The 21303-nt window shown below is 35.0% G+C and overlaps 1 protein-coding gene across 3 annotated transcripts in view; it reads right to left on the reverse strand.

The window, feature by feature from the left end:
• CYLD (CYLD lysine 63 deubiquitinase) overlaps window positions 1-21303 on the reverse strand; it is a 61859-nt gene that overhangs the window by 32541 nt on the left and 8015 nt on the right. For all 3 annotated transcript variants that reach the window (XM_082862491.1, XM_082862492.1, XM_082862490.1), the window contains 2 exons: window positions 20618-20920; window positions 18336-18441 (listed from right to left, as the gene is read on the reverse strand). In XM_082862491.1, the coding sequence (XP_082718617.1) occupies window positions 18336-18441; window positions 20618-20920 (409 nt within the window). The remainder of the gene's footprint in view (window positions 1-18335; window positions 18442-20617; window positions 20921-21303) is intronic.

Below are 21303 nucleotides of genomic sequence, written 5' to 3' on the forward strand. Positions count from 1 at the left end.
TGAAATACTCTAATTTTCTTCAGGACAAAGTGACTCTTCTATCAAATGAACACATAAGTAATGTTTTAGCTATACTGGATACATGCAAACTGAAACATACATATGACATTACTCACTGAAGCATTGTTTATAATAGCAAAAGACTGAAAACAGCCTTAATGCCCATCAGTAGGGGACTGGTTTCAAAAAATTGATACATTTTGAGGCTTCCCTGGTGGCGCAGTGGTTGAGAATCTGCCTGCTAATTCAGGGGACACGGGTTCGAGCCCTGGTCTGGGAGGATCCCACATGCCGCGGAGCAACTAAGCCTGCGAGCCACAACTACTGAGCCTGTGCGTCTGGAGCCTGTGCTCCGCAACAAGAGAGGCCGCAACAGTGAGAGGCCCATGCACCGTGATGAGGAGTGGCCCCCGCTTGCCACAACTAGAGAAAGCCCTCGCACAGAAACGAAGACCCAACACAGCAAAAATAAATTAATAAATTAATAAACTCCTACCCCCAACATCTAAAAAAAAAAAATTGATACATTTATAAAATGAAATACAATGCAATAATTTAAGCAAAAGATTAAGTATGCAATTTATGTACTAATATAAAATGATCCCTATGATCGATTTACTGTTAGCTTTTTTTAAAAAGGGGCAACTTACTCTTCTGGGAAGATAAGTTGGTGTACTTTTTCCTATTCCTCCTGATAAGTACAGCTAAAAACTCTGGATGTAACATATAAAACAAAACTGAGAAGCCTCTGAAAGGCAAAGAGGAGAAGGCAGATGAGCTAGGGAGCACAGGACCTAAGGAGTGACACGAGATTTCCCTGGGTTTTCTTATTGCCTCATATATCCTAGACTTAGAGCTGAAGAAGGCAGCAACCTGGAAATGCCAACGGGGAGAGGCAAAAGAAACTCCCAACAAAGGTATCCTCTCATTAGTCAAAGAATGAGAAAAGACAAACCCTAGTTAGACAGAAACTTTCAGACAATAATCACTCTATTGCAACCAAACACAGCGGCCACACCCACTCCAACAAAGGCCAAGCGGGGAGTCTGGACTTCTGCCTCCACCTGACCATAATGAGGTGACACACACCCCTTGAAGCGGCAAAAACAAAGTTTAAATATGATCTAGAATCTCAGAATATAATACCCAACTGTCCAAGTTTCAAATAAAAATCACTCATTATACCAAGAGCCAGGAAGATGCCAAAAAGAATTTAAAAAGACAGTCAATAAATGCCAACACTGAGCTGACAGAGATGTTAGAATCATCTGACAAAGATCTGTAAAGCAATCATGGTAAAAATGCTTCAATAAGCAATTACAAACACACTTAGGAAAAAATGAAAAATAGAAAACTTTTTACATAAAAGATAAAGAGAAAGGAATATTAGCATACCACTAAACAAAGTCATCAAACCACAAAGGAAGAGAGCAAGAGAAGAAGGGAACAGAGAAGAAATACAAAAACAGCCAGAAACACTGGACTCCATAAAAATCTAAATCTTTTGCTTTGTGAAAGACTCTGTTAAGAGGATGAAGAGATAAGCTACAGACTGGGAAAAAAAAATTTGCAAAGGACTAGTGTCTAGGATATATAAAGAATTCTCAAAATTCAACAGTAGAAAAGCAAATAATCCAATGAAAACATGGGCAAAAGAGATGAAAACAAAATTCACTAAAGAAGATACATAAATGGCAATCAGTACATGAAAATAGATATTCAACATCATGAGCTATCAGGGAAATTCAATTAAAACCGTAGTGAGATATGACTACACACATCTCAGAATGGCTCAAGTAAAAAATAGTGACCATACCAAATGGTGGTGAGCATGTGGAAAAACTGGATCACTCATAGATTGTGGATGGTAATGTAGAATGGTACAGCCACTCTGGGAAAGTGTGGCAGTTTCTTAAAAAGCATGCAAATACCACATGACCAGAAGTTGCACACCTGGATATTTATACCAGAGAAATGAAGACTTATGTTCACTTGTGTTCACTCTACACAAATGTTTATAAGCATTAGTTATAACAGCTAAAAACTGGAAACAAATCAGATGTCCTTCAATGGGTAAACTGTTAAACAAATAGTGGTACAGCCATAACATGGACTGTAACTCAGCAATAAAAAGGAACAGACCAGTGACACACACAGCATGGATGAATCTCTAGAGAATTATGCTGAATGAGAAAAGCCAAGCTCAAAAGGATTCTTGAAATGACAGAACTGTAGAAATGAAGAACAAATTAGTGGATGCCAGGGTTAAGGAGAGGTTGGGGACAAGACGGGCAGTGTGACAATAAAAAGGCCACATGAAGTATCCTTGTGGTAATGGGAATGTTCTGTATATTGACCATATCAATGTCAACACCCTGGCTGTGATCTTACACCGTAGTTGTATAAGATGTTCCTTTGGGGAAAACTGTGTAAGGGGTACACAAGATCTCTCTGTATTATTTCTTACAACTGCATACAAATATATAATAATCTCAAATATTTTTAAATCATGTATCTGACAAAGGGCTTATATTCAGATTTATAAGAATTCTCAAAACCCAATAATAAAAATAAATTAACAAGAAATTGGCCAAAGATTTGCATAGATGCTCCACCAAGGAAGATATACAGATGACAAATAAGCACATAAAAAGATGTTCAACATCACTGGCCATCAGGAAAATGAAAATTAAAGCTACAACTAGATGCCACTATATAGCTATTAGAATAGCTAAAATTTATAAGACTGACCATACCAAGCGCTGGCAAGGATATGCAAAAACTGGGATTCTCACACACTGCTGCTGGGAATGTAAAATAGTATAACCACTTTGGAAAAACCGTTTGGCAGGTTGCTGTTGTTTTGTTTTGTTTTTAAAGTTCAACAATCACCTACAATAGTACCAGCCATTCCACATCTGGGTATTTACCCAAGAGAAATGAATACCTATGTCCATACGAAGACTTATACATGAATTTTCATAGCAGCATTATTCATAATAGCCACAAACTAAACAGAAACAAGCCAAATTCCACCAACAAGTGAATGAAAAAACAAAATGGTATATCCTTATGCCTATAGGGAAAACACGCTGTCTTTCCCTTTGTTCTCATGCTCACAACAATTTTGACACTTCTGGCCACCAAATGTGTGAGGAGTTTTCCCACACTAAGCTGTGACACCAGCTGGGTGTCCTACAATTCAATTTGGTTCTGACGCTATCTACCTGGGGTTAGCGGCAAATCCCACAAGTTAAGGGCTCAGTCCCAAAAGACCGTAAGCTTTGCGGTAACCTGCAAGCTCTCAAAACCCCATACTATGGGAATGTTTATAGAGACTTCATCAGATAGGCATGCTTGATTACTAACTCAATTTCCAGCTCCTCTCCCCTCTCCAGGGAATGCGGCTGTGGCTGAAAGTTCTAATCATGGCTTGGTCTCTGTAGTGACCAGCCTCCATCCAGGAGCCCACTAAGAATCACCTCATAAGAACAAAAGACACTTCTATCACCCAGAAAATTCCAAAGGATTTTAGGAGCTCTGTGTCAGGAACCTGGGTCAAAGACTAAACATTAGCAAGACTCAGGGGCAGACACATATATATATATATTATACATTTATATATATTATATATACATTATACACACATATAATATATATAATGCATATGTATAATATATATTATACATATATAATATGTATTATTCATATATAATATATATATATTATTTCTCACTATAGAATGGAATACTTCTCAGCAACAAAAGGGACACGTGGATGAGTCAACAAATAATTACGTTGAATGAAATAAGTCAGACCAAAAAAAAAAAGAATACATCCTGAGTTACTCCATTTATATAAAATTCTAGGAAAATGTGAACAAATGTACACTGACAGAAAAAAGATCAATGGTTGCCTAGATTTTGGAGGATGGGACACGCAGATGGAAGGAAGCAAACACAAGGGGCATACCTCGGGGTGATGGACATGCTCACTATCTTGACTGCGGTAAAGGTCTCACTGGTCTACACATTCGTTAAAACATAACAAACTATATACTTAAAATATGTGCAGTTTACTGTATGTCAGTTAAAACTCACTAAAATTGGTAAGATTATAAAAAGAAGGTACAAAAAAGTGTATAAAATATGCAAACACTGAACAACAAAGAAACGAATTAATCAAGAAGGATGCAGAAGATAATTAGGTAGTTGGGGGGCAATGCTAGGAGGAAAAGGTCTCATACACCCTTTGAAAATTCTGTGCGAACATGAATGTACCACATAATCTGAAAAACAAAATTAGTATTACATTCCTAACCCCCAAAACTAAAAAAGACAACACAAATTGGACTAAAAAAAGCAGAAATTTAGGGGAGGCACTAATTGATATGCTTCATCACAACAGGTTTAAGAACCTGAATATAATGTCAAATTAGATTATGTTAGAGGTTTTTAACATTTAAAACAGTAACAAACGGGACTTCCCTGGTGGCACAGTGGTTAAGAATCTGCCCGCCAATGCAGGGCACACAGGTTCCATTCCTGGTCCAGGAAGATCCCACATGCCGCGAAGCAACTATGCCAGTGTGCCACAACTACTGAGCCTGCACCCTAGAGCCCACGCGCCACAACTACTGAAAGCCGGAGCACCCTAGAGCCTGCGCACCGCAACTACTGAGCCCACACGTCACAACTACTGAAGCCCGCACTCTCTAGGGCCCGTGTGCTGCAACTACTGAAGCCCGCATGCCTGGAATCCATACTCCACCACAAGAGAAGCCACTGCAATGAGAAGTCCAGGCACCACAATGAACAGTAGCCCCGGCTCGCCACAACTAGAGAAAGGCCGTGCACAGCAACGAAGACCCAACGCAGCCAAAAACAAATAAATTAAAAAATAAAAAAAAAAAACAGTAATGAAGAGATGAAAAACTCTTAACAGGCTGAAGACTCCTGCATTTTTAGTCAATGGTATTCTTCAGAAGCCTACTGTAACAAGCAACTGAATAGGATGAATTCTTTCCTAATCTCATCAACTGTTCAACCACTTCCAAAAAAAATTTTTTAATGCTGTAAATAATTTTGTCCTACGAGTGAAGGTAATAGGGCAAGAAAAAAAACTAAGAAACTAAATGAGATTATGACTATTTTCTTCTCTCTCAAGAAATGGGTGTTAATGATGACATGAAATATAGATGAAGACCTATTTAAATAAATGAAATTAATTTTCGTTTAGACAACTTTGCTTTTTAAAGTCTATTTGCAGGCTTTATTTTGTTGGCAAAAAAGTATAATTGGTGTATTATGTAATAAAAGCTGGTATCATTCCTAATTATTCTTCTATTCATGGTTTATGAAAATCAAGGTTTAAAAGAAAACAAAAAAAGCATCCTTTGCCTTGCCTGTCACACTGCTCTGAGAGCCAGTAACAATGACAATGATTGCCACTGATCTATAAGATCAAAGTTTGCCTGACAAGTGATTCCTAAGAGATTCATGTAACTAATTTTGATTATTTTAATCTTACATCACTATTTAAATAAAATGTAATTGTAAATGTTTTTGAAGATAAATACTACTAAAGATGAATTCTTTGTGAGGTTATATATAATTCCATCACATGAAAAATAGAAATGGTAGCTTTTTCTTTTCTTTTCTTCTTAAGTGCTACTGTAGAACCCAAGATCATTTACATTTCAAACCAAATCAAGATATGGAAAAAGTATACAGAAAGAAATACAGCTCTGGAGTTGGAAAAAAAGGGGGTGGGGGCATTTCAAATCTTTATTCTACGGCAAACTGAGAAAAACACAATTAATTATACATAAGCCAACCTCATATTTCAGGTATCTTTTTCTTTCTTAAATTATAATACTGAACTAATGATTTCCCCAGCCTCCCAACTTACTTGATATAATGAATTATATTTAGTTGTAAAATGGAAAATTCAAAGAAATTCAATTAAGGTACGTAAAAAGGATGGTTATACTAATAAGGTTTTGAGCTTTCAAAAGTACCCTTTGGACATTTAAAACAAAAAAAAAAGGTAAGAAAGAAAGAAAAAGAAATACCCACAGAGATATTTGATTTGGTAAGACAAGTTAAATTACATTTATCCATGTGGTTCTGGTGAGACAATATTAGCATAGAGTTGATTATTCCTGTAAGAATAAATAATGAAAGAAAATTGATTTTACAAGGGATTCCCCTTAGCTATCCAGCAAGTTATTATAAAATTAGCATAACTCACAGAATTTGCTTATTAGGACAGGGCTTCTCAACCTCGGCAAGGCTAACATTTCGGACCAGATCTTTTTTTGTGGAGGGCTGCTTGCTGCATTGTAGGATGTCTAGCAGCATCTCTGTCTCTATCCCCTAGATTCAAGCAGTACTCCTACACCAGATGCGTTGATCAAAAATGTCTCCAGACATTGCAAAATGTCTTCTGTGGGCAAAATCACCACAGGTGGAGAACTACTACTGGCTTACAACTAAAATGACCTTCTTATGAAGGTTTTGTACTAATGCTAAAAGTAAAAGTAAGGGCTTCCCTGGTGGTGCAGTGGTTGAGAGTCTGCCTGCCAATGCAGGGGACACGGGTTCGTGCCCCGGTCCGGGAAGATGCCACATGCCGCAGAGCGGTTAGGCCCATGAGCCATGGCCGCTGAGCCTGCGCATCTGGAGCCTGTGCTCCACAACGGGAGACGCCACAACAGTGAGAGGCACGTGTACCGTAAAAAAAAAAAAAAAAGTAAAAGTAAAACAAAAAACTTAAAAAATTGCTTAACATACCAAAAAAAAAAAACAAAACAGTAAACTGACAGTCTAAAAAGAAAAAACTGCAATGGATACCAATGCATGGATGATTCTGATGTTGTAATTGGCAGATAAGAATTGTAAAGAGGCTATTATAACTGTGCTTAATGAAGTAAAGAAAAATATGCTTACAGTGAAGGAGAAGATAGGAATATCTCATCAGAGAAATAAAAACTAGAGAAACAAAAAAAGGAACTGGACGGAAAGTCTTAAAATACTTTTAAAAACTTAAAAATACAATATCTCAAAACATAATGTATTGGATGTGTTAAAAGCACAATGTGGATAAAAGAGGGGGAAGTGAATAAAATTGAAGGTAGAACAATAGAATTATCTAAAGAACAGAGGGACTAAAATTTGAAAAAAAATTAACAGAACCTTAAGGATAAGGGACAATACCAAAAATTTTGACATATATCAAATTGAAGGTACAGAAAGAGAGAACACTGAAAGGAACAGAAAAAACATTTGAAGGAAAATTGGCTAGACGTTTCCTACTTTGTTAAAAATATAAATTTACAAATCCAAGAAGTTTAGCAAATACCAACCAGGATAAAGATGAAGAAAATCATTCTGGGCACATCATAGTTAAATGCTGTAAGCCAAATATAAAGTCTTCAAAGCACACAGAGAAAAACAACATATTACATTACATACAGGGTCACAATGATTCAGGCTACTGATGACTTTTCATCAGAAACTGTGAAGGCCAGAAAATCACACAAAACCAACTTTATAGCAGAGTTCTATATATACCCAAAATATCCTTCAAATATGAAGGCAAGATAAAGACATTCTCAGACAAAGAAAATTAAGAGAAATTCATTTCTAGAAGACTTCACTTCAACAAACACCACAAGAAGTTCTTCAGGATGAAGGAAAATGATAAATAGATGCACAGATCTTTTAATTCTTTAAAATATAAATGATTATTTCAACAAAAAATATAACATTTTCTTGTACATTTTTAAAGTACACAGATGTAATGTACATGACAATTAATAGCATAAATAATGAGGAAGAGGTAACTAAATTTACATGGTTACAAGGTTTCTACACCTTATACTGATGTATATAATTGGCACAATATTAACCCGAACTAAACTAAAACATTAAGGATATATACTATAATCCCTGGAGAAACCACTAAAAGCAATATTACAATGAAATATAGCTTTAAAACCAATAGATTAATTAACATTTTTAATTGAAAATTAAAATTTATCAAATAATCTACCAAAAAGGTAGAAAATGACTATAAGAAGAATGAAAAACAGAGGGACAAATAGAAAACATAAAAAACAAAAATTATTTTAAGTGTTAATAGATTAAACACAACAACAAAAGACAGAGATCATCAGAATGGATTTTTTTAAAAAATGACATGCTGTCTAAAAGAAAACAAGTGGGATAGAGTGGGAAAATGGAGTAAAGAAGGTGGGGCGGGGGGAAACATCTCAATCCAAAAAAACACACTGGGGATAGGGCAGATAAAGTAGCACAAATAGAAAACACACAAGATGGTAGAAATAAATCCAACTGTCGGCAATGATAACTATTAATAGATTAAAATCTTCAGTTAAAATATAAAAATTGTCAAACTATATTAAGAAACCAACTATATGTGATTATAAGAGACATAACTAAAACATAAATGATGAAAAAGAGACACACCTGGAAAATACTAACCAAAAGAAAACCTATCTATATCATACAAAACAGAATTTAAGGCAAAAAAAAAAAAAAAGAAAAAATTACTGGAGATGGAGGCAGTCACCACATAATGAGAAATCACAACAATTCTAAATCACAACAATTCTAAATTCTAGGTATATAAAAATTCTAAACTTGTATGTAGCAAATAACAATTTCAAAATTAAAGGAAACACTTATAGATTAAGAAGAAATTAACAAATCCATCATCATATGAGGATGTTTTAATATACCTTGCTCAGTAACTGTTAGACCTCACAATTAAAAACTCAGTAATGATACATAAAATTTGAATAGCATAATAAATTAGCTTGACCTAAGGGACATATAAAATATGCATGAACTACATGCAACTAAAATTGAAGAAAACACATTCTCTTCAAGTACACACAGAACAATTCTGAAAATTGATCACGTACTAGGCCATAAAGCCAGCCTCAACAAATGTCAAAGGATTAGTATCATATTCTCTCACCATATCAATCAAATTGAAAATTAATAACGATAAAAACAGACACCTGAAAATTTTTAAAGTACATTTTAAAATAGTTGATGAATTACATTAAAAAACTCATGAAGGAAATTACAAAACACTTCAAATTTAATGGTAACAAGATAACTATATATCAAATTTTATGGAATGTAGGTAGTTGGGTACATAGAGAGAATCTATAGCCTTAGATGCTTTACACTAGAAAAAAAGACTAAAAATTAACAAGCTAATAAGCATTCAAACTAAACAGTTTAGAAAAAAATAGAATCCACAAAAAGTCAAAGAAAAAATAATTTTTAAAATTACTGAAACAGAAAATCAATATATCTAGAAAGGATTAAGAAATCCAAAAGATGGCTTTTTGAATAAATGAAAGTGAGAATCCTCTGGCAAGATTGTTTTTCTCTGTCTGCCTTATTTCACTTAGCATAATGCCCTCACAGTCCAACCACATTGTCATAAATGGCAGGATTTCCTTCTTTCTCATGGCCAAATAATATTCCACCACATCTTCTTTATCCATTTATCCATTGATGGACATTTTGGTTGTTTCCATACCTTGGCTACTGTAAATAATGTTGTAATGCACATGGGAGTGCAGACATCTTTTTGAGATCCTGTTTTCATTTCCTTTGGATATACATCCAGAAGTGGGCTTGTTGGATTGTAGGGTAATTCTATTTTTAATTTTTTGAAGAAAAAGGCAAATACTGTACGATCTCATTTATATGTGGAATCTGAAAAGGACAAACTCAGAAAAACAGAGAGTAGAGTGGTGGTTACCATGGAGTGGCGGGGTGGAATGGCTAATCATTAAAAAAGAAACAGTGTACGATTCCACTTAAATGAAGTACTTAGAGTAATCCAAATCATAGAGACAGGAAATAGAACAGCAGTTGCCAGAGGCTGAGGGTAGGGGAGAGATGCGCGTTTACTGCCTAATGGGTACAGAGTTTTACAAGATGAAAAGCATTAAGGAGGCAGATGGTGATGATTGTTATACAGAATTATGAATGTGTTTAATACCACTGAACTGTACATGTAAAAATGGTTAAGATGGTAAGTTTATGCCATATGTACTTTACCAAACAAAAATGTTTTTTAAATTTAAACACATGCATTTTTAAATTTTTTTTTTTTTTTTAATTTTACCCCAACACTTTCCAAGGAACAGGCCCTTCCTGAGGCAAGCCCATTCCAGGGCACTATGTAAAAAAATTTTTAAACATGCAATGCAAATTTGTTCTTTAATTTTGAAACATGCAAAAATTAGCAAACTGGACCAAGCAATGCATGACTCATGATAAAAGTGGACTTATATCAGGAATGTAAGGCTAATTTAATATTAGAAAATTAGCAGATTAAAAGAAAAGAAACACAGGACTACCTCAATATATAAAGAAAAAAGTTTGATAAAATTTAGGGACTTCCCTGGTGGCGCAGTGGTTAAGAATCCGCCTGCCAATGCAGGGGATATGGGTTCAAGCCCTGGTCTGGGAAGATCCCACATGCCGCGGACAAGCTAAACCCATGAACCAGAGCTACTGACCCTGCGCTCTAGAGCCCGTGAGCCACAACTCCTGAGCCCATGCATCTAGAAACTGTGCTCCGCAACAAGAGAAGCCACCGCAATGAGAAGCCCATGCACCGCAACGAATAGTAGCCCCCGCTCGCTGCAACTAGAGAAAGCCCGCGTGCAGCAACAAAGACCCGACCCAACACAGCCAAAAAAAAAAAAATTCGATATCCACTCATGATAAAACTCTTTGAAAATGGAGAATAGTGGGTAACTTCTATAACCTGATAAATGACAGCAACAACAATAAAATCCTATGATGAACATCATACTTCATAGTGCAATGCTGAAAGCATTCACTTTGAGATCAGGAGCAAGGCCAAGATGCCTCCTATCACCACGTCTATCCAATATTATATTTACAAGGACACTAGGATAACAAAACCATATTTTAAAAATGAAAGATATAAGGATTAGAAGGAAGAGGTAAAACAGTATTTGCAGATGATAATGACTTGCTACTAAAAAAGTAATCTACAGATAAACTGTGAATAAAAGATTTTAATAAGGTTGTTTATAACAAAACTCAGCATACAGAAGTCAACTGAGATACTACTTCACACCCACTAGGATGGCTAGAATCAGAAAGTCAAATAACAACAAAAAAATGAAGAAATCAGAATTCTCATACATTGCTGTAAAATGCGAAATGGTGCAGCCACTTTGGAAAACAGTCTGGCAGTTCCATAAATGATTAAACATGAGCTACCATATGACCCAGCAATTCCATTCCTAGATATATACCCAGGAGAAATGAAAGCATACATCCACACAAAAACCTGTACACGAACGTTTGTAGCAGCATTATACATTATATCCAAAAGATGGAGGGAACCCAAGTGTCATCAACAGATGAATGGATAAACAAAATGTGATATATTATTACAATGGAGTATTATTCAGGCATAAAAAAGAATGAAGTACTGATATACGCTATAACATGGATGAACCTTGAAAACATTATGCTAAGTGAAAGAAGTCAGTCACAAAAGGGCACAGATTATATTATTCTATTTATATGAAATGTCTACAATAGGCAAACATACAGAGACAGAAAGCAGACTGATGGTTGCCTAGGACTGAGGAGGATGAAGGGATAATGGAGTTATAGCTAAAAGGTACAGGGTTCCTTTTTGAGTTGATGAAAATGTTCTCCAATTGACTGTTGTGATAACTATACATATCTGTAAATACACTACAAGACACTGAATTGTATGGCTTAAACTAGTGAATTATATGGTATGTGAATTAGATCTCAATACAACTGTTTTTATAAGTAGACTATATTTCTACTTATCACCAAAAAACTATTAGAAAATATGTTTTACTTTATAATGTATCAGAATACATGCAAGAAATGGAGAAAATTATAAAATTTTACTAAAAAGAGATTAAACAAATGAAAGGCTATACATTGTTCATGTATTAGAAGTTTCAATATAATAGAAATGTCAATTTTCCTCAAATTATTCCACAGCTTAACTGCAATTCCAATCAAAATCCCAACGGAACTCTCATAGTATCTGAGAAGCTGACTGTTAAATTTACAGTGAAGAGTCAAAGGCCAATCACAGCCAAGACACTCATTAAGAGAAAGAACAAGCTCAGGGTTTATTGTTTTGCTCTTCTGATGTCAATTAAAACACTTGGTTATTAATTTTAATAAACCTTTTTAGTTATTAAAAAAAAGAGAAAGAACAAGAAGGGAAATGTACTCTTACAGCTATAAGACTTCTGCTAAAGCTATGATGATAAAGGCCTAGAGGTCTTAATGTAGAAAAAGAGTAGAGCACAGAAAGAGATCCATATATACTTATGTTAAAACTTGATTTATACCCAGCAAGCATGGTAGAGAAAATTGGGTATATGTACCTCATATCCTACACAAAATAAAATCTAGGTGTATTATACACTTAAATGTGAAAAGCAAAACTATTAAACTTGTAGAAGACAATATAGAATAACAGGAAAACTCAGAAGAGCAATGAGACAGGACTAGGGCTCTTATTAAAACATATTATAAAGAATCATTAAAAACAATGTGGTGCTGAAGCATGAAGAGACAGAATAGAAAGTCCAGAAATAACTGAAGTATATGTGGGAGTTCAGTATGATGAAAGTGGCATCTCAAAGGAGGAAGAAAAAGATGGACTTTTTAATAAATGGTGTTGGGACAAGTGGGTAACTATCTGGGCAGGGGGCTGGAACCTAAATTAGATCCATATTTCACATCATACACCATATAAAATAAAAATGGATCAAAGAAATAAATGTAAAAAATAAAACCACAAGAGTACTAGAAGAAAACATGGAGAAATTCCTTTATAACCTTGGAATGACAAAATCCAGAAGCCTCTAACAAATTTGATAAATTCAGCTATGTAAAAATTTTAAATCCTGCATGACAAAAATCACCTAAAGCAAAGTCAAAAGACATTAAACTAAGTGAAATAAGCTATATACAAAGGACAAATATTGTATGGATTCCACTTACATGAGGTATCTAGAATAGGCAAACTTATAAAGACAGAAAGTAGAGAACAGAAGTTACCAGGGGCTGAGGGAAGAGAGAAATGGGGAGCTATTTCTAAATAGGTATAGAGTTTCTGTTTGAGATTATGAAAAAGGTCTGGAAACGGCAGTGATGGTTGCACATCATTGTAAATATACTTAATGCCACTGACTGTACACTTAAAAATGGTTAAAATGGTAAATCTTATTACATATATTTTATCACAATGTTTAAAAATGAGGACAATCAGATAAGCAAACAATTAAAAACACTAATGACAAATGAGGGTTAGGGACAAATGAAACAGGAACATTTGCATCTCATATCACAAAAAAGTTTACAACCCTAACACATAAAGAAGAAATTGGTAAGAAAAAAAACGATACTCCAACTTTTTAAAATAGACAATAAATATGTATAAACAGTCCACAGAAAGAGAAATACAAATTTCTCTTAATCATACAAAAGGATGCTCAACCACATTCATCACAGACATGCAAATTAAAACTATACTGAAATATATCCTTCACCTATCAGATTGGAAAAAAAATCTATGACAAGGCTATAAAAAAATCCCCCTTATGAAACCCTCCTATGCTGTTGGTGAGAATGTAAACTGTCACAGCCACTATGGAAAACAGTGTGGAGGTTCCTTAAAAAACTAAAAATAGAGGGACTTCCCTGGCACTGCAGTGGATAAGTCTCCACGCTCCCAATGCAGGGGGCCCAGGTTCGATCCCTGGTCAGGGAACTAGATTCCACATGCATGCCGCAACTAAGAGTTCGCATGCCACAACTAAGGAGCCCACATGCTGCCTCCCACAACTAAGACCTGGTGCAACCAAATAAATATTTTTTTAAAAAAACTAAAAATAGCGCTACCATATGATCCAGCAATCCCACTCCTAAGCATATATCTGAAGAAAACTCTAATTCAAAAAGATACATGCACTCCAATATTCACAGCAGCACTATTTACAATAGCCAAGACATGGAAGCAACCTAAATGTGCATCGACAGATGAAAGGATAAAGAAGATGCAGTATATGTATACAATGGAATATTACTCAGCCATAAAAAAGAATGAAATAATGCCATTTGCAGCAACACAGATGGACCTAGAGATTATCATACTAAGTGAAGTAAGTCACTTAGTATGATAATCTCTAGGTCTCAGACAAAGACAAATATCATATGATATCACTTATTTGTAGAATCTAAAATATTATACAAATGAATTTATTTGCAAAACAGAAACAGACTCACAAGACACAGAAAACAAACTTATGGTCACCAAAGGGGAAAGGGGGTGGGGAAGGGGTAAATTAGGAGTTTGGGATTAGCAGAAACAAACTACTATATAAAATAGATAAACAACAAGGTCCTACTGTATAGCACAGGGAACTATATTCAGTATCTTGTATTAAACCATAATGGAAAAGAATTTGAGTGTGTGTACACACACACAAACACACACACACGTATATATATATATATATATATATATATATATATATATATATATGTAAAACTGAATCACCTTGCTGTACACCAGAAACACAACACTGTAAATCAACTATACTTCAATAAAAAAATAAAAAACAAAATAAAAAAATAAAAATAAATCACCCTCACACTCTGCTGGTAGGAATATAAATTGTTATATCCACTACTGAAAGCAGTTTAGCAGTATCTAGAACAATACAAATGTATACAGCTTTTCACCAAACAATCCCACTTCTGGGAATTTATCCTATAGATAAGTTAAGCACATGTGGAAAATATATATGTACAAGGCTATGCAGCATTGTTTAAAAGGGAAGAAAGACTATGTATTTATAGTGTGTAAAGAAACTCTGGAAAGATATACAAGAAACTAAAAAAAATAGTTACTAATGGGAGGCAAGGAGAGGAGTGAGGGTGCAACTGGAGCAGAGGGGATAAGAATGGAAACAAGATACCCTCCTATACTGTTTCATTATTTTGACTTCAGCTATGTGAATGCATTTCTTATTAAAAATTATTTTAGTAACTTGATAGTTACTAAACTCAAGGGTATTTGCATTGGTCAAAACTCAAATGATACAATGTATATTTCATTACATGTATGTCTTTTATCTCAAAAGGAAAAAAAACCCTAAATACTTATCTCTAGCTAATTATATGCGTGCTGAAGTATTTAGGAGGAAGTGTACTGATGTCTGCATTTTGAATGTAGACATTTTAATGCATTTTGAAATGCATTAAAAAAATGGTGGATCAGTGCATGGATAGAGGGATGGATAAATAGATGATAAAGCAAGTACAAAAATATTAAGTGTAGACTCTAGGTCATAGGAATAGGGATGTTCAGTATAAAATTCTTTCAACTTTTCCATATGTTTGAAATTTCATAATAAAATGTTGAAAAAATATTTTATTAAAAGTTTAAAATAGAGAACTCATAAATCAATAAATAGACAAACAAATCAACAGAAAACTGAGCAAAGACACAAACAGGTATTTAACAGAAGACACAAATGTTCCATAAACATATGAAAAGTTATTCAACCCTACTTGTAATCAGGAAACTACAAATTAAAACCACCTTGAGATACCATTTCCCAAAGGCATCAGATTGGCAAAAATGGTGGTGAAGTGGTGAAGAGGATACGGAAATACGCAAAACCCAAACATCCATTCACATTAGAATGGGTTATTAAATCATGAAGTATTCACACAATGAAATATACTATGAAGCAGTGAGGGTGAACAGACTACTAATACCATCATCTACAGGAAAGACTCTCAAAATACACTTTAAGTAAATGATGCAAGCATTAAAGAATACAATCACTGTGACTCTGTTTATACTAAGTTTAAAAACAGGCTAAACAATATATTATATACCACCTCAATATACCACCTCAATCCAAGCCACCATCCTCTATCTCTCATATGGATAATTGCAACAGTCCTCCTCCTGATTGCCGTTTTTGCCTTCTAACACGCAGCCAAAGCGATCATTTTAAAATGTAAGTTAGGGTTAAGTTGTCCTTCACTCAAAACCCACCTGAGCTCCCCATCTCCCTCAGAGTAAAGCCAAGAATCCATACACCAGCCCACTTGGCCCTGCCTGGTCCAGCTCCACTACCTCTCCTATCACTCTCCCTCATTCAAGCCACAATGAACCCCTTGCTATTCCTCAAGCTGGCCAAGCCCTCAAATCTCCTTCATGTCAAGAGCTCAAATGTCACATTAGAGAGGCTCACTAGGACTACCCTATATAAAGTAGAAAAATCCCACCCTCACAACCCAGCACTCCCCTTCCATCTTGCCTTGTCGTTCTCCATGCAATCACCATCTAATTGACCATATGTCTTATTTATTGTCTGTCTTCACTCACTAGCATAAAACCTCCATGTGGGAAGACCTTTTACCTGTTTTGCTTCCTACTATATCCTCAACACCTAAAAGAAGCCTAAGTAAGGCTTTAATAATATTTGATGAAGGAACAACCTTTTACAAAACTGCTTTTTAAACAATAAGCATTTATTGTAACATTGAAAAGTATTTTGATTTATAAGATCACAAATTGTGTTTTTCCATAAGCAGTCATGAAAAGGTAAATTAAATATTACTAGGTAAAATACAAAGCACGTGTATACTTTCCACTGAATGTAAACCATTTGTTTCCAAAGAGAAGCAAAGAAACAGCTAAGAATCCAATGTGTAAGAAATTAAAAACTGATTTTAAAGAAGTCAAGGAAAACCAAGTATGTCAGAGTTTACAAAGCAAAATCAACATAAAGCTATCATTTGAATCCCATACCTCCAACTAAATTAATGTACTCTTGCTGTAAGGCTAAAAGCTAACGTAGAAAGCATTTCCTAACTCAGCAAAACAAGCATTTATTACTTGCCAAGCCAACAGGGAAACAGGAAGGACAAAGAGGGCAGGTTAGAAGGAATCTCAAGGATCACCTAGTATTAGCCCCTTCATTTTTACAAAAAAAGAAACTGAGGACCTGAAATGACCTTTTGAGTTTTGGGGAACTCAAAAGTGTTATGTGTCAAAATCAACAATAATGAAATAACACTGGAAGCAAAAAAAACATTTTGTTCAGTTGTGATCCTTGCTGTAGTAAAATTCAGCTTTTAAAGAATTAAAGACAAAATACATCTCCATGGAAACAATATTCCCAAGTATACATGTGAGGCTGAGAATCATGTTCTTCTATGCAGGGCTTCATATCCTAAGTACACACACAGGATTTGGGGTGAGGAGGTACTGAAAAGGTCAGAGCTTTATAATCAGACAAGTCTGGATTTGAATTTGGGCTCTAACAGAATCAACTAGGATGTTACTTGATCCTAGTCAGTCTTATCTCTATCTAATCCTCAGTTCTTTATCAGCAAAATGGGGATAATTAAGACCTACCTTATAAGTTTGTCAAGAATGTAGAAACTAATTAAGAATTAATGTCCAATCTAATTAAGAGATTCATAATTTGTGGCTACTGAATGCAGACTTTCAATGCTCAATAAGAATCACCACCTCTGATTGCCTCTGTTAGTTCCATGACTACCAACAGACTAGCTGATAATTGGAATTCTACTAGGAGCAGGGAGAAGGTGATGTTGATGCTGCTATCAATAGGAATTTATCAATTAGTTGACAGCAGCCATTAGGTGCTACTTGTTTAGGGTAAAATAAAAGGTTGCTTAAGAATTTTTAAGATGTAAAAGTTGAGTGATCTGTTTCTGACTACAGAGTCATGAAGCCTGATCAATTATGCCATTCTCAAAACTGGAAGGGATATCGTAGGGCATCCAGCAAGAATCCCCTCCATAGTATATTAGATTATATTAAATGACCAACTTCTGCTTAAAGGCCTCTAGTTTAAACCAGGCTCTCACTCAAACAGGTAGCAGTTTATTACATTTTCTGACCCTTGCAATTATCAGAAAGGGTTTTTTTTTCACCCACTTAGAAGGGAAACGTAATGAAAAAGTGAACAATAATGGATAAATGCTACCCCACACTCACATACTTTTAGAAATGCAAATCTTTAAATATTGTTTTTATTTGGGGGTAAGGAAGGATATTCTATGTAATAACAATTCCATAATATAAAAGTCAAGTTCCAAAAATGCATCTTGAAGCTTATATTTACATCCTCATAACTAAATATGCCTTAGAAGCTCTGCCTTCATAATATTTAAAACACAAAGAAAACATACCTGGGATGATATCATTGATATGCAAGAGAATTGTACTTTCAACACTTGCAAAACTACAAAGCTGTACTCCATCAAATCTTCCATCCCAGTTGCCAATAGGATTATCCTAGAAATTAAATAATAGAATAAACTTTAAAACCCTCCTCAACAAAACATAAATATGAAAGTCTGTATTTTCCATAAAAAGATCCTCCAACAAATGAGATCCAAGAACAATCAAGCCATAGTAAACCCATGGATGAGCAAGGGATCAAAAGCATTTGCCATATTTCACTGGACAATACTTATCTATATAACAACAATCCATCTACATAGGTAGATGTATTAATCATACACTGTTTCAGCCAGAAATCTGCCCCTAATTAACCCTAGCTTGCTCTAGTCACTTCACATTCCCTGAGCACTTAAATATTCGATTTGAATTCCCGTGTGCCTTTCTGTAGACAGAAAGTCTATTTTTTTTAACTGTTCTTTTGTCATTTTATGGGTATGCAAGAATTCCCTCCAAAATGGAGATTTTTATATTAATTATAAAAATGTACTCCATGAACAGCACTGTACAAGTGCTGTTCATGGAGCTAGATTAAGAGATGGCCCAGTCAGACAACTGCCCTGAGCACCAATATGGACAGCATGCGAAATGTCATCAGAAATAGGAGATGAACACTATTGCATTTGCCAGAACTTTCCTTTCAAGGAGTGCACTAGAGGGGTTTGGAATGAATGCTTGCACAAGCCAACTGGAAGACAGACAGAGGCAGGGGGAGAAGCTGGCGGTGCAATCACTAGGCAGCCTGCCCCAAGTAAACAAGATGCTCCCTAGACTGCCATGTAAGGAGCGACAGGCCTAAATGGCTTTTGCCAAGTTTAAGGCCCAAATGACCTAAAGCAAGAGGAAACTAACCCCAATGACCAGTGGCCCTCTTTCTCCAACCTTCCCTCCACTCAGCCCACAACCTCTTCTCTAAACAAGTTCTGAATATTTAAAGAATAATGGTTTAAAGATGTGCTTTATTTCTAGCTATCCCGAGGGACCCACATGTTTTACACTGGCTCTAACTTCTCACATGGTAAATGTTCAGTAGGTGTTTGTCTAAACAACATAGTAACGTTTGTCTAACTAATGGATATCAAATAGAATTTCCCAGAATTTCCAAGCACAGCGTAAGAGAAACTTACGCTAGAACATTCATATCCTACTAAAACGTGTACCTGAATTGATAAAAATAATCACGAAAAACACCGTGAGTACAAGTCTATTACTCACATCCTCTCCCAACTCTTTCTAGTATTTAATAATTCCGTACGAATTTCCTTCATTATACCTAACAAATTCCTGTCCGTATTTTCAATCTATGAGAAAAATGTTCTCAAGACTTTTTCTTCTCCTTCTCTTAATCTCACAGGTATCGTCCAATTCGCCATATTGGGATGTAACCATAATTAACAAATATGATTGTAAGGTAACATTAAAAATAAGTGACACAAACAAAAGGACAAATATTGTATGATTCCACTTAATGAAGCACCTAGAATAAGCAAATTCACAGAGACAGAAAGAATTCTGGTTACCAGTAGAATACTGGCTGAAAGGAGTGAGTAATAGGGAGTTATTGTTTAATAGGTACAGAGTTTCAGTTTGGGCTGGAGATGAATAGGGGTGATGGGTGCACAAAAATATGAATGTACTCAGTGTCACTTTAAGGTGGTTAAATTGGTAAATTTTATGTCACATATATTTTATCACAGTAAAAAAAAAAAACCTCTTTTGAGTGAATTACATCCTAAGAAGACACTCTAATTGTCTTTTCCTCTAAAGCAATGTGCCTTTCCTCTATTCAGGTATTGATATTTTCCAGGAATGACTTTTACACACTACTCATTAAAATCAGATCAGCCAATTAAATTCAGCAAAATATTACAAAAAGAGAAACAGATTACAGGAAAAAAAAAAACCTTTTCAAAATAAAGAAAAATAAGACATCATGCAATATATTTCAGTGGGGTTTTTTTCTGTTTATTGGTCAGCTATTATAGAGCAAATTTAAAGACTGAAAACATTATTCCAGTGTATTCAAACTGGAAAAACGAGTAAGTGTAAATCTACAGCTAGACTCCTGTCCCCTATCAATGTTCCTCTACCAAAGACAAATTATAAAGTGTTCTTTAAATTACTACAAATTAGTCCATTTTAGATATTCTAAGTGTTAAATTTGTACCTAAATTGGTCGTAAAGCTAATAGATATATTCATAAAGATAACATAATTCAAAAGTTTCTTACCATGTCCACACCTACAAAATATCCTAAGCTTTCTTTCCCTGGCAAAACATCACAGAATATAACTGTTCCAGATTCTATAGTTTCTCCAAGCTTCAAAGAAACTCTGGAGTTTATTTCCAGAGGGGGAAGTTCAACTTGCATTGTGTCCACTGGACCTGCATAATCACTATCCAATCCAGTGTCATCATCTTCTATGAGTTCTAGCTTGTCCAATGCAACAAATACTCCACAATCTTCATCACACTGAAAAAGCTGTTTCCCTTGATATATCCCATCAGTGAAACCTTGGCCACGACCTTCTTCCTAGTTTTTAAATGAGAGAAAAAAAATGATTGACTGATAGAGAAAGATGATCCCTAAGGAAAAAGATCCACTCTGGGGACTTCAGAGAAATCACTGAACAAATTCTAAATGACACATATAAGAAATATAATTATTAGAAGTTGATATTGAATTTAGGGTGTTTAAAAAATAAGGAAGAAACTGTATCTGATGCTGAAATAAAATTACTTGATAATTTCAGATCATTACTGTGAGAGAGCTTGGGCTAGATTCTACATTGTGATTTTAACAAAAATTTTGTCATAAAAAGAAAACTTTACTTTAATATGACAGTAATGCTAGCTCCATTTATTGAGCGCTTACTGTGTGCCAGCCACTGTGCTAAATCCTGAATCAATATATCA

The sequence above is a fragment of the Leucopleurus acutus genome, assembly GCF_964270905.1.
Source record: "Leucopleurus acutus genome assembly, chromosome: 20".
Classification (NCBI taxonomy): domain Eukaryota; kingdom Metazoa; phylum Chordata; class Mammalia; order Artiodactyla; family Delphinidae; genus Leucopleurus; species Leucopleurus acutus.